Source organism: Bactrocera tryoni, chromosome 2 (assembly GCF_016617805.1).
Source record: "Bactrocera tryoni isolate S06 chromosome 2, CSIRO_BtryS06_freeze2, whole genome shotgun sequence".
Lineage (NCBI taxonomy): Eukaryota > Metazoa > Arthropoda > Insecta > Diptera > Tephritidae > Bactrocera > Bactrocera tryoni.
This window is the reverse complement of record NC_052500.1, coordinates 43,297,213-43,312,577: the sequence shown is the minus strand read 5'-3', so window position 1 is coordinate 43,312,577 and position 15,365 is coordinate 43,297,213. Positions and strand designations below refer to the sequence as shown.

The following is a 15,365-nucleotide window of genomic DNA, read 5'->3' as shown; positions in this document are numbered from 1 at the left end:
CTAAGCAATACATTCTGCGAGAAATAATTACTGCAATATTGCAGCAAAGTATCAGTAGAGTAGCCATTGACCATCGCAGCCTATGGCTACGTCATTCGCAAAAGTCGATATCAAAACGTATGCCTGCAGTATATAAGAAAGATCGCATGAGGTACACTAGCCCTTATAGGTGGTTTATTTAATATGAAATTACTACATTTCCTACTTTTTGTAACACTTTTATTAGCTTCACCTATATGTTTGTAATTTTTTTTAGTTTTAATGAATTACACTTACAAAGTTTGAAAGGCACAATTAGCAAATTTATTCAAACAAATTTTTAAAGAGAGTGAAAACACCATGGTTATAAAGTTAAAAATAAATATATGTAGTTTAAAAAAACTAAAAACAAGTTTTAAAAAAAATGAGAAACATTTCTGTTGGAGAGAACGGGGCAATTTAATTGCAACACTGCGAAGAATCCATAGCACTGAAACTTAGGTTAAGCTGTCATGTAATATCTGTAACTAATATCACTCACTTCCGTTTAATTGAATGAAATAAACGCATGTAAAACAACAGGTTATGGGCCCAGTCCATAGACTTTTAAATTAAAGTTTTATTTTATTAGCTACATTGACTAAAATGTTTCGTATATCATCAATTGAATTATATATGGTGATAGTGACTGTGAGGATTGATCCGCTAAACGCGGATAACTACGATACCTGGATGTTACACATGCGTGCAATTCTTGTGAAAGCTGACTTATGGAGCTAGGCATCTGGAGCTATACCTTGTCCAAACGACAATAACGCAGCGAAGTGGATACATTTCGATTACACCATCAGAATCGGACCTGATAACTGAATGCGAAACTTCACACGAAATGTGGAAAAAGTTAGAGTCTACGTTCCAATCAAAGGGCCCTGTGCGAAAAGCCACCCTACTGAAACGTTTTGCACTCGCCCGCATGAAGAAAGGCGAGAACGTTCGCGAACATCTATGGTAAGTCTTCTAACAATCACAACAAAAAGTCAACAAAAGAAAAACAAGATAAACGAGCTTGCTACAAGTGCGGCAAAGTTGGTCACATATCGCCAAATTGTCCATCAAGACAAAAGAAAAAAAAACAACAACACTACAACACTACAGGAACGAAAAAGGAGAACTTCGAAAAATTCATATTATTCGAATCAGCATGTACAATAACAAACGCCGGCGAATATTGATGCTTAGACAGCACATATGAGTGCGAAAAATAGCGAATTCAATAACTTTAGAGAGATTAGCAAGACTCTATGTAGCGTTAAAGTTATTATCCACGAAAATAACAGCGAAGAGCGAATTAATTTCGAAAATGTATTGTACGTTAAAGATTTAAGAACGAATTTACTTTCCGTTTCGATTACGAATAATTAATTAATAATAATTAATAATTAATAAATTACGAATAAGAGGTATGAAGTAATTTTTCGGCGAAATGAATCTGTCATTTCAAAGAATGGGGAAACAATTCTGACAGCGATAAGAATCGGTGACTTGTACTATGTTAAAGGCTTTGAACAATCTGTGAGGTTTTCGCAAATGAAGCCAAAAAGCATAAATACATAGCACGTACGAATGGGCCATCTAACCGAAAAGGATTTAAAACGCGCAATTGGTATGGTTCACGATATAAATTTTCATACAAATGAAAAACTGCAAACTTGCGAAATCTGTTTAAGCGAAAAACAAACACGAGAAAGATTTTCAAAGCAGAGGGACCAACGTACAACCGAGTTACTAGAGATTGTACACAGCGACGTTTGCGGTCCAATGAAGGTTTGCTCACATTCAGGTGCAAAGTACTTCGTGACATTCACTGACGATTTTTCGAGATATTCCGAGGTTTATTTCATGAAAAATAAGTCAAGAGTTTTAGAAAAACGTAAAATATTTAAGAATATGGCGGAAACGTATACAGGGAAGAAAGTTAAAACACTACAGACAGACAATGGGTTGGAGTATATGAGTAGCGAGTTTCAAAACTATTTAACCCTCATCGAGACCCTCGGGTCTGGCCAGGCATATTTTGTTTTTAAATGTTATTTAAATATATTTAGAGTGTAGCAAACGACTTGCGTTTCCAGGTAGCTTCCTAGAATTTTATTGTCTATATAATTCAGAAAAAAATTCAAGGATATCGTATCGAAAAGGACGAAAAAAGGATATTATAATATTACACCTTAGTGCCCCAATGGTGCTTGGCTAGACCCCATATATTTTGTATGAAAATATATGAACTTTGGTATGTTTCTATCACTTCGCACGGTTGATTTATCTGTTTTCATGTTGGTTACATGTCCAAATTGGTTTGTATGTTTATCTAGGTCAAATACTTTAGCCGCTAGAGCGTTTTAAAGGTTAAGAAAAATGTAATTGTTCTCAAAATGTTACATTTTTTGTGAACGATATTGCCACGCCCCTGGTAGGAATAGAGGGGAGGTTGAGGGCTTTCCTTAAAGCCCCAGGGGTGAACTAACTTGCAAAATGGTTTTGAAAACCCAAAGCGAACCGATTTCAAACAAATTTGGTGCATTACATTATCCTAACATTGCGTTCCAAAGTAAACAAAACTTTTTGAATCTAGCGCCCCTGGTGGCGCCATCTATATGTCGACTGGTGCGTTAGAATCTGCTATCATCGATTGTACAGTTCATGACATTTCATAGATTGGAAGTGATGTTATTGCATTTTAGGTGTCAGTATGTTTGTGTTATCGATGCGAAAAAAAGCTTCGAACAAAGAGCCAACATTAACTTTTGTTTCAAAATTGTAAAACAAAAATTTACATTCCATCTGAATCATTCACTTTACGGTATATAAATCAAGCATTAGATAATAAATTGGGGTAAAACTTTCAAGTCAAGTTCACAACTTTGGTTGAATATGAACAAAAAAATACTTCGTTGACCCTGTAATAATATATGTAGCTCAAAGACCTACTATATGTAAAATTTCATTAAGATCAGTTGAGTAGTTCGCGAGATATTTTGACAACCGACTTTGAAAACATAGTTTAAAAAAACGCGTTTTTAAGTGATTATAAAGCTGATAGATGTTTTAGAATTATGTTTTGTCACACCTTGAAGCCCATGTACACCCTTAAATAGATTTGCAAACATCTAGTTGACATTACTACCTAAGTATTGGTGATGGTATCTGAGGTACCTTAATAAAATGAAAGGAGTATGTTTTCCTATTAGCAATATGTACACCTGTGGCCACGCACAACCTACCACTTTAATTTCTTAATTTTTTTTCGAACTTTTTCGTTCTTTTACGATTTTTTCAAAAATTTTTTGTTTTAATGAATTTAGTAAGCACAAATACATTATAATACATTACCTAGATATATTTTTAGTTTTTAATTTGTTTTATTTAATGAGTAAAACACAAAAGTGATTTTCTTTGCTTCTACACAAGCGTTTTATTTTATTATTGGTTTAAAATTAATAACGCGACAAAACTTTGTACATCAATTTAACATAATAAAAGAAAAAATTAAATTTAATTATGATATAAGCTCTAATATGGCGTCGAACCGCCTTTAAAGATATTATAGCTTCAATGCGAGAAGGCATTGATTCGAAAAGATTTACCATAACATCCTCTGAAATTTCTTCCTCCCATACTTTTAACAAAATTTTTTTTTTTAGTTCTATTTTACTTTTATGCTTACATATGTTGACCAACGTTCCATTTCATTAAATGCCAAAAGAGCTCAATGGAATACAAGTCGAGAGAGTTTCCTAGCCAATCCATGTGCTGAACTCCCAGGTCTGCAAACATCTTCATCGCCTGAGAAGTTTAAAAATGTAATTTTTAGTGACGAAAAAAAGTTTAATTTGGATGGTCCAGATGGTCATCACAAATATTGGAGAGATACATGACATCCTATCGCTATAAGCGAAACCATAATGGGGGATCTTTACTGGTATGGGCTGTCTTTAGTTCTAAAGGCAAATCTCATATGTGTTTTTTACCTACTAAAGCGAATTCCGAAGTATTCATTGATCTACTGGATAGTGAGCTCATTTCTTTTGCTGAGTATTTTCATGACGACAATTGGATATTTCAGCAAGACAACGCCCCGATTGTCTCGCGGTACGAAAGCATTTTTTCAGTCCCGGAATATCCAATTATTGGATTGGACAGCTTTGAGTCCTGTCCTTAACCCCATAGAGGACCTTTGGGGTTTACTTACTGCTAAAGTATATGCACATTTGGGTGGGTCGATTCCGGACTTTTTTCGATTCGGGATTTCTAATAGTGCGGAAAAGTTGCCTTAGTACTTCCTGATTCCAATGCAACTCTTTGCTTTGAGATCGGATTGCATCTTCAACCCCAACTCCGGTCTTGAAATTTCGGAAAGTCGCCTAAAATCGTGAAATTGTCTACCTAGCGCCTGAAATACGCATCCCATGGCAAAATGTATAAAACAAAAGTTATTTGTCATGTCATTTGCTATCGAAATGGTATATGTGATCATGGCAGTAGGACGAACCGTTCCCGAGATACGAGCGAAAAGGCGGCGCACCACAGCGCAAGGTGAAAATTGTTGCAGCTTTCAGCTAACCTGTATTGGTCACCCAGAACCCACCGCGTGGAGGTGACTGCTCTTCTGGTTCCTCCCAAGCCCAACCCAACCAACCAACCATATGTCAGGCTTGTTTTAGTCTGAATCTGTGTCAAATTTATTGATAAAATCAGATTTTGTACTAAACTTTGGCACTTGTTGCCTAGATTTCAGTGTAGAGCGTATAAAACGATCACGAGATTGGGAGCCAATAACTTTAGAAGATGCCTCTGTCACCAGTTTGACAGTTCTCTCGACTGCCACGGTGTGAGAGGGGAATTCACTAAATTTCCATACCTCTGCAGTGTCTCCCGACAGCCCTTTTTATGAGTTCTTTGTTAGAAACTGAACAAAGAACTGGTGGAACAGTCAAGGTAATAGTCTTCCAGTTAATCATATCGTAATAATTATTAGCTTTGAAATTCAGCTTTGGCACTTTATTACATCTAACCCTTCCATTTACAGTGTCAGACTCTGCTTCTCTGGCTGCCAGAAGACGGTCAAGGGCCAACTTTCTGACTTCTCTCCGTTCGTCAGTCATCATACTAAGGAGAATGTTTTCCGGAAGAGCAAAGAAAGCATTCTGCTGAATGGATGAATCGACAACCTTGCGCAGTTTAGCAGGTAAGTATCTCACCTTTGAATTGCAGCATAGAGATGGCGCGAGCCATCTTTGATTCCACTGTTGAATGTTATTGAGAACCACAAAGGTGAGTAAACTGTAAGTATGTACTTGACCAAAATCTTTATTTCCTTTGTTGGTTTGTCAGTAGAAATGTATAATTTCTGACTTCTGTTTGCACAGGTGAGCCAGCGAGACTTGCACATGTTACCTGGATGCATCGACGCTAAATCTGAGGAACATTGACCGGAAATAACAGCTTCTGATATTTTATAGAGATAAGCTTGGTCTGTGCCAAGTTGGGTCGGATTAATAACCTCAGAAGGTAATTGGCAGGATGGAAAACTTTCAAATTTGACAACAGGCAACTTCTCACAATCAGGGAGCAGTTTACCTATTTATGTTGTGTGTTTTGTTTGGTTTTAGAGGATGGAAAAGCAAATTCATCATCAGCATCGTTTTTGGAAGAATCCATGTGCGACGCACCTACATTGTTGTCGTCTGTATGAGAGTCTGGCTGATCTGAATGGTCACGTGTTCTAGCTGATACTTTTCTGGTAAGTGTTGATGTTGAATGCTTTTCTTTACGTTCATTTTTCTTTGTAATCTTTTTTGTTTCAGGTAGATCAACACTTCCAATGCGACCAATTTTTCTGGTTCTCTGGTCCAAGAGAAATGGTTGTTCATTGATAGGAACTTTCCTTTCCTTTGGACAAGTACATGAAGAAAAATAAATGCATTTACAAACAGCGATGTGAAATAATTTTCCGGCAGAAGAGACAAAGTCGTCTCTTTTAGAGCTCAAACCTATTGAGTTCCTTAAAAACATTTGTTTAAGAGTCAGAAATTTCTTATGGTATGTGGTGAGCATTTGTACAACTCTGGTGTGAAACTATCGGAATAGATGACTTTTTGAAAGTATTTTCAACCTTTTTGCAACTATTTCTGTAACCTCTTTACTCCTAGGTTCATAGTTGTCGTCTCGGAGTCGCCCTATACGAAATCTTTCAAACTGATAACACAAAAGAACATCCTGGTAAGTAGGTAACTGGGACTCAGAGATTGTTCGGATATATGCCAAACACAGGACATTTCTGTCTAAATTTAAATTTAGATACAGACATTTGGAGTTCTGTGTTCTGTTGAGAGAATATAAGTGATACCACTCGGCGAAATCAACGACAAGAGTGAAGGAACTCGATGAAAAACTATTTATGTGGAGACCAGTCCGAACGTGTCGTATGGCGCAGGGAAATGAATGTAAGTGATAGAACTCGGCGAAATCACCGACAAGAGTGAAGGAACTCGATGAAAAAATATTTGTGTGGAGACCTATCCGAACGTGTCCTTTGGCGTAGGTGAATGAATGTGAGTGATAGCACTCGGCGTAATCAACGTCAAGAAGTGTGGCCCCAAGCCGATTTTCACCTTGCGCTGTGGCGCGCCGCCTTTTCGCTCGTATCTCGGGAACGGTTCGTCCTACGGCCATGATATACCATTTCGGTAGCAAATGACGTGACAAATAACTTTTGTTTTATACATTTTGCCATGAGATGCGTATTTCAGGCGCAATGTAAACAATTTCACGATTTTAGGCGAATTTCCGAAATTTCAAGGCCGGAGTTGGGGTTAAAGATGCAATCCGATTTCAAAACAAAAAGTTGCATTGGAATCAGGAAGTACTAAGGCAACTTTTCCGCACTATTAGAAATCCCGAATCGAAAAAAGTCTGGAATCTACCCACCCTAATGCACATGCCAAGCAGTATGATACTATTAAGCAGTTAAAAAGTGCCATTGTATCAGAGTGAGAGAAAATTGAGCTAACTACTCTGCAAAACTTAATAGGGTCCATACCACGAAGACTGTGCATGGTAAAACTTCTAAAGGGTAATATGTAATACTTACTAAAAATATTTAAAACATCAATTACTTAAAGTTTTTTTTTTATTATATACGTGTTAAAATAACATTGGATATGAATTTTAAGAAGTTTCCTATTTTGCACATATAATTATTTTTTATGGAATTAAAGTAATATACTTTTTTTTTAATTAAAAAAATTAATATATAATTTGAATTTTGTTTTTGTTTAATACATCTTAAAAGCTATGTAAGCTATCAAAATGCACTTTGTGTTTTTGATACTTTTAATTTAAGTTATTGTATTGCACATATGTATAATTCTTTTTCGAAGGTACATGAACATTTGACTGTAAAAATCCGCAATGCCTGGTTTAACTCATGTTTTGTTTTGATGAAAAATAAATCCGCGCTATTTGGATGACATATCAAGATGACGACATGAGTCGAATTCCGATTTCCTGCCTGTCCGCCCATTCGTCCAAGCAAGTGATAATTTGAGAATTCTTGATGGAAATTAGGCCACATGTTCCTTGGCACCCAAGGGAACATGTTATTCCATATGGGCGGTATCGGACTATTGACATGTGCATGACATTATTTTGACTTTCTTATGACACCTTGTGAAAATGGGCGAAATCGCCATCGATTTTAAATAGAATATACATATGTATATTAATATATTATATATATATAAATTAAGAGCTAATGGCATTATCCCAAATAATATATCTTTATCAAAATATCTTTTTCTGGATATAATATGCCGTGTTGCTAAAAATGGACAAATATTTCATGAATTTTTACGCAAAATTTGATAAAAAGTTTTAGCAATACCTAAAAGTATTTCCCCGTTTGTGATCTATCCTGTTGTATTGTACTACCAAATGATGTAAGCTTGATCCATTTTTAAATGAAGATTTTTTCTGCTTTTATGATACCTATCGTTTTTTAGAGACAGAAAACGATGTCGATGCAATGAATCAATAAAAAAAATATATGTACTATATTTACTATATATTTCTTCATTTAACAACGATAGGTGTTTTAAATGTTTAATAATAAAAATCCAGAATAATTAAAATGTTACTATATATATAGTACATCTTTCTATATAAAAAGTACGTGTCACGTTGTTTGTCCGCGATGGACCCCTAAACGGCTGAACCGATTTTAGTAAAATTTAGCACACTGTGTCCAGTTCGAACCAACTTAGAAGATAGGGTAGTAAAAACAATTCATAAATAAAGAATATAGTGACGAAATGGAAACGAAATCTATTATGAAATGAAATCTGATATGGACGATCTACTAAGCGGACAACTCTATTAACTGGACAGAAAGGCTGCTGGTAACCAGACATTGGGAAAGCAGCCTTAAATTTGTTATTTTTTCCAATAAAATTTATTTGTATGAACATATTCAAAATTAAACCTAAAGTACAATCCCTTGGAATCTTATACCGACAAAAACGTTTTCGCCTTTATTCGTAAATAAATGAATAACAGTATAAAATGTATACCACAGCAACGCGTGGCCGGGTCCCCTAGTATGTATATAAAAAGTAATATTACCTTTCGTGGATACACCGTAATTTTCTATTGCAAGATTTTCATCATCATATTCAAATTTATTTGCTTTGACATGAGGCCGTAATAGAGTATGATATTGGTGCCTTACATGTAGTATTTTACCCGTATCTAAAACTATTTTTTTGTTTTCATTACAATAACAAAATACGTGATACACTTTCTCAAAAATTGTTTATTCAAAAATAAAATTAATGTCAATATGAAACACATATGTTTAACTTGTTTTTGGGGTACATGCTATGTTGTATATCCACAAAATCCACGAAACTTATTCTAAGTAATACTCGTATTGTCAATAAATCTTACGGTAGATCTGCAAAACTGACACTAAGTCACTTCTCATAGAAACCCATACCTCGGCAACTAATTGAAAAATTATCAAAAAAATTAAAATTGAACGAAGAAATGTATCTTAGAAAATTGTGTGTAAACAAAAACGGTTCATTCAGCCATTTCGGAAATTGAAAAATGAAAACTTCATACTTATGTAATATTCAGTGCAGAAAGCCAAGGTGTATCTTCTTCACTATTTTCCTTGCGTATTCGAAGGTTTTTAAAACTTTTACATTCCTCTTCTAATACTGACATTAACTGATTAATCTTGTTTTGCGGCAATAATTAATTTTTTTAACCATTTTTGATTGGTAGCATTTTAAGTATAAGCTTTGAAGATATGCCTCCTGAGTACATTAATTACACCGGTCAACACGATTTTTGGGTCTGACATCTACATGTTAAATTTTAGTTTCTCCTATGACAAAAATAAGGAAAAAAATTTTTTTTCCGGTTAAAGTTTGCTTTCGTAGAAATTAGAGCAATTTTTCGATGATTTTTATATTTTTTCTACAATTTCACTATAGATTATAATTAGAAAACTTTTTTTAGATACAAGAGTCGTTTTTATTAAAAATGTGTGATAAACAATAATATATAAATGTAAAATAACAAAAAATTACTGTCTAAAAGTGAATATTTTTGTATTTCTTTTATGCTCATATGAGCTCTCTCGTATTAAACCCCAAATACTTATCGATGTAGATCAGCCCAAAGCAAACTTAAAGAACTAAAGATTAATATTTAAGTGTTTTTCAATGTCTAGAATCAGAATTCAAGCATGAGAACAGAAACCCCCAAAAAAATATTTTTTTTGTTGACCGGTGTTATTAACGATTTTTTTTTTTGCGATTAGTTATGTTATAACCTGTTCTAAGTTTAAATTAGCACAATTAATTTAGTTTGTTCATTTAACGGTTGCTTGTTTCACCTACCGTGTGGAGCATAGTCAGGCGGATATTCGAAAATCCTGGTATTAGTTATGTATTTGGGGGCGAGGCCAAATTTTCTCCTAATTTTAGGTACAAAGATACAATGTATTTGTCCAAGTGTTCTTTCGAACCATTTTGCGCGTCTTCTTTGCCCTGGCAAGTACTCGCGGTTTCATCGCTTCCAAAATCGTGTAGCCAACTCGCCAGATGTACGAAACTTCTTATTCAGCAGCAAAGGGTTGACGACTTCGCAATTGCTTCTTTCTCTCATACCACTTGAACTCCCGAGAAGAAACTGATTTGGCGTTAATGCCGCGCTATCGTATGATTTCAGTGGAACGAAAGTATGCGTGGACGATCTTCAGCAGCGACCTCTTCCCGGTCTTCCAAAAAGGCCTGGTGGTACCGAAACATACCACTTCTTGCTAAAGCAACATCTGGGGAAACCTGCTTGACCATATCAAACGTCTCTGTCGCAGATTTATCGAGTTTCACACAGAATTTAATCGCGTACTTCTCCTCTAACGAACGCTTGCACCACTCACCGAAATACGTGGCGCGAAAATGTTTGTCCTGACCATCCAGGTGCACGGAGACGACTGACCTCATTCGTTAGCTAGAAAGGAGGAATGCCGATTTTATAATCTTCTCACAACACGTAAATGGTTGAACAGAGAAATTTTTGAATATGCAATAAGGTTATTCAATTATGTTAAAGATGACGACTTAACGACTTGATAAACTAATTTGATAGTGCATTTCGAATAATATGATCATGATACAAATTTATAACTTATTGTATATTTTTTATTTTAAAATATAAATTTGTATTTTCTTTTAGGAATTATTACGTGCTCATGATGAAATAGGACAAATCTATGACCATATGTACAAATCTGGAAAAGAAAGTTCAAATAAGTTGCAAATATTAGCCTCTCATAAAAACTGCTATCTTTTCCCTTCTGAAGTGCTTTCCAATAAAATGCCAATAGAAGCAACAAGAGTAGTAGGCCTTCGCCGTGTTGAAAATAAGCCTTTGGGATTCACAGTTGAAATTAATTCACAAAACTTTTTGTCGGTGGCACGTATACTTTCAGGAGGAATTATTGATAAGCAAGGACTCTTGAATACAGGTGATGTAATACTAGAAATTAATGGAGTTCCGGTTAGTACACCTGAAGCTTTGCAAGCAGAAGTTTCACGTTGGAAAGGAGATCTTACACTAAAAATTGCACCATACGTACATGATGAATCTGCAGAAAAAAGTATCGTTAATTATCACTCACTTGATAATCCAGGACAAAAAATGACAGTAAGTAATATATAGTTAATTGATTTGTTTACGCAAATAATTAATAAGTAAGAAACTAATATTACATACATATGTATGTACAATTAGTAAGACCTTTTAATTTAAATTTAGCGCGAAAATCCATTTTTCCTGAAGTAAATAAAGTGCATTCGGCAATCGATGAGTAAAATTATTCAAATGAGATCAAATACAATTTCTGGTGCCGAAATCCAGAATGTTTGCAAAAGGTCTTCGGTGATATTAAAAGAGGGTCGAGATCCCGTTGACGACGAACCACTTTCGGGACAACCAAAAAATAAAGTAAAGTCAGAGATAATACTGCCTTTGTTGGAATATCGAAAGGATCTGTGAAAACCATTTTGAAAGATCATTTGGCCCTAAAAAGAGTGAAAGCACGATTGGTTCAGAAATCAGTAGGTTTTTTTTCGAAAAAGAGCGTCTCGTTAACGTCGGTTAAACAATGCTTTCCAACTATCAGGATGTCATGAAACGTATTATTCGGCTATGAGTCTTGGATCTATGCTTACGACCAATCGGCAGAATATCGTGGCAAAAGTGAGCCGAAACTGAAAAAACCACGTCAAAGCAGTTCATAAATCGAGGTTATGTTGACAGCTTTCTTCGATTATCGAGGTGTGGAATTCTTTCCGACCGGACAAACTGTCAACAAGGAATACCATTTACGTGTTATGCATCGTTTGCGCGAAGTTATTCGTAAAAAGAAGCCGGAATTTTTATACTTTCAAAGTCCTTAGAGGCAAATAACCAGCATTACCCCTTGATCTTTCGCAAACAAAACCAAGCAAGGTTATGTACAAAAAAGGGCGGTTATCTTTTTAACGAGCTCAACTGCAAAATAGAATAAGTACATACCTTTTGGGCATAAAAGTCCAGGATTAGAGTGTATCCATATACCTCAACATATATACAGACATAAATAAGTTAAATTAAACTTAACTTAACTAAATTAAAATTCAATTTGGCTTTGGAAGCTCTTAAATCAAGATTCGAAAACGAAAGAATATTGATTGATAAGTCGTTACTTATGAATTTGGCAAAAAATCAAAAGGAAACAATTGAATAATTCATTATACTGCAATCCACTGATAATTGGGACCCAATACTGGTATACAGAAAAAACGTTTCTTCTATGGGAGTGATCGATCTCATCACGAACAAAGTTCCCAACGTGGCACCGATTAAAAGATTCTCTGACAACCCGTCTTTACTTCACCACTAATCACTATACTCTCGCATGATCCTTCCAATTTCTCAGCACTAACCCCAGGGCATGTTCTCAAAAGATAACATGTAAGGAAGGGCTAAGTTCGGGTGTCACCGAACATTTTATACTCTCGCACGATAAAGTGATAATCGAGATTTCATTATCAGTCATTTACATATTTTTCAAATACCGTATTTGTATAAAATTTTATTCCGCTATCATCATTGGTTCCTAATGTACATATATGTATATTATACAAAGAATGCATCAGATAGAATTCAAAATAGCGTTATATTGGAAGAAGGCGTGGTTGTGAACCGATTTCACCCATATTTTGTACATGTCATCAGGGTGTTAAGAAAATATTATATACCGAATTTCATTGAAATCGGTAGAGTAGTTCCCGAGATATGGTTTTTGGTCCATAAGTGGGCGACGCCACGCCCATTTTCAATTTTTAAAAAAAGCCTGGGTGCAGCTTCCTTCTGCCATTTCTTCCGTAAAATTTAGTGTTTCTGACGTTTTTTGTTAGTCGGTTAACGCACGTTTAGTGATTTTCAACATAACCTTTGTATGGGAGGTGAGCGAGGTTATTATCCGATTTCTTCCATTTTTGAACTGTATATGGAAATGCCTGAAGGAAACGACTCTATAGAATTTGGTTGACATAGCTATACAAAAAACTTAGTAGGGGGCGGGGCCACGCCCACTTTTCCAAGAAAATTATATCCAAATATGCCCCTCCCTAATGCGATCCTTTGTGCCAAATTTCACTTTAATATCTTTATTTATGGCTTAGTTATGACACTTTATAGGTTTTCGGTTTCCGCCATTTTGTGGGCGTGGCAGTGGGCCGATTTTGCTCATCTTTGAACTTAACCTTCTTATGGAGCCAAGAAATACGTGTACCAAGTTTCATCATGATATCTCAATTTTTACTCAAGTTACAGCTTGCACGGACGGACGGACGGACGGACAGACAGACATCCGGATTTCAACTCTACTCTTCACCCTGATCACTTTGGTATATATAACCCTATATCTGACTCATTTAGTTTTAGGACTTACAAACAACCGTTATGTAAACAAAACTATAATACTCTCCTTAGCAACTTTGTTGCGAGAGTATAAAAAAAATGGCTAACTGAGGCAGGCGTGGAGTCGCTATCATTAACAAGCCAATAGTTAAGTAATATTAAATAAACAATACAAAGTAAAAACCTATAAAATTGGGTACAAAAAGCAACTACAAGCTCATAAAATAAAGTTGTTTTCCTTAAACACTCACATGTACATAAAAACATGGTACTAAATATGTTTTTAAAACTACATAAATACATCACCAAATGTTCCTACGGTTACCAAGTATTTTGCGTCCTCGACTATTCTACCACCTGTATGCCGAAATACATACATGTAGAGTTTTGTATTTAGGAAAAACTGTTCTGATAAACTTACAAAATACTGCCGTCGAATTTGTGATACCAAAAGGAACGAAACCAAATTCACTACTTCCTGGAATTTGGTTCAACGGGTATGTGACAAAACCCGTCTTTCAAATCTAAAGTTGTAAATCTTTCTGTTACTTGTAATTTGTCCAATGTCTCGTCTGCAAGCGTTATCGGAAAGTTGTCCCAAGTATATTTTCATTTATCTTACGAAAATCACAACAAAATCTTTTCAATCCATTCTTTTTTGTGATTAATACCACTAGTGACGCGTACTACGACGTGCTATTTTGAATAATCCCATCCTTAAGTATTTCGCCGACTTGATTATCTATGTACTTTTAATTTTCGTACAACACCGGAGGCCGTTGATACACTGGTGTTTCGTCTGTTAAAATTAGTTTCATTTGAACTGTCAAATTCATTGGCTTCTGAGGCTGATATTTATTTCTCAACGTTTTGACGAACTCTGCGTCAGATTCTTCTAAATGTGACAAGTCTACTCTATCCGACTTATCATCCATATGTATTTCTATTCCACACAAAACTTTGAATTCACTTTCATCATTGAAGCCTTCGCCAGGACCTCCATCTATGCGTCGACCTCTTTTTCCAGCACTTCCGGACTAACCTTATCTTCGCATACTTGCTCGGCTGAAACCCTCTTACCCGTTGAGATTTCAGTTTCCTCGCCCACTTCAATACATTTACTTCCAACCCTCAACTCATTGGCCCCCGTGTCTACAAACACTTCTCTACCTTTATTAGGTTTTCTAAATTCCACGCTACCTTTTTAAAACAACAAGTTCTTCTTCTTCCTTAAGTAGATCATTTCCCAAGATTGCTGCGTAGGGTATATCTTGCACTCTTACTACTTCAAAAATGACTTCCATAGTCACACCTTCTACAGTTACCTCTGCTATAAAGTTTCTTTTGTTGTAACCTCGCCTTTTCTAAATCCATACAACCGTTTTTTCTCTTTTCTGAGACTAACTGCTCCTACCTTCATAAATGTATCGTACCACAATATACTTGTAAAGCATCCCGTATCGACCAATGCGCTAAACCTGATCTCGTTCACGAAAATGTACTCACTTTTTCATTTACCGTTTCGATCACCTACTGTGTTAATACGCTCATTTTTCACCACGCTGACTGGATGTGAGACTTTGTACTCGTGGACATAATGGCCCTTTCCCTTGCACTTAAAACAATCTACTTGGTTTATTCCCCCATGTCGGCACTCTCTAACTAAATGACCTTCCTGATTACAAGCCTAGCATTTCTTCTTAACCTGGTCTTCAGTACCTTTAATTGTACTTGACGACGGATTTAACTCTGTTACGGCGGTCGTACCTTTAATTCTTTCATATACCCAGATTTTTCTTTCAATTCTTTCAAACTACGCGTCTGATACAACACACTTTTATTTTCTCTAT

The 15,365-nt window shown here is 35.6% G+C and overlaps 1 protein-coding gene across 1 annotated transcript in view; it reads left to right on the top strand.

Moving 5' to 3' along the window:
* The window catches only part of LOC120768706 (MAGUK p55 subfamily member 6), a 163,254-nt gene that overhangs the window by 80,965 nt on the left and 66,924 nt on the right, over nt 1-15,365 (top strand). The window contains exon 4 of the mRNA XM_040095478.1: nt 10,783-11,253. Coding sequence (XP_039951412.1) covers nt 10,783-11,253 — 471 coding nt within the window. The remainder of the gene's footprint in view (nt 1-10,782; nt 11,254-15,365) is intronic.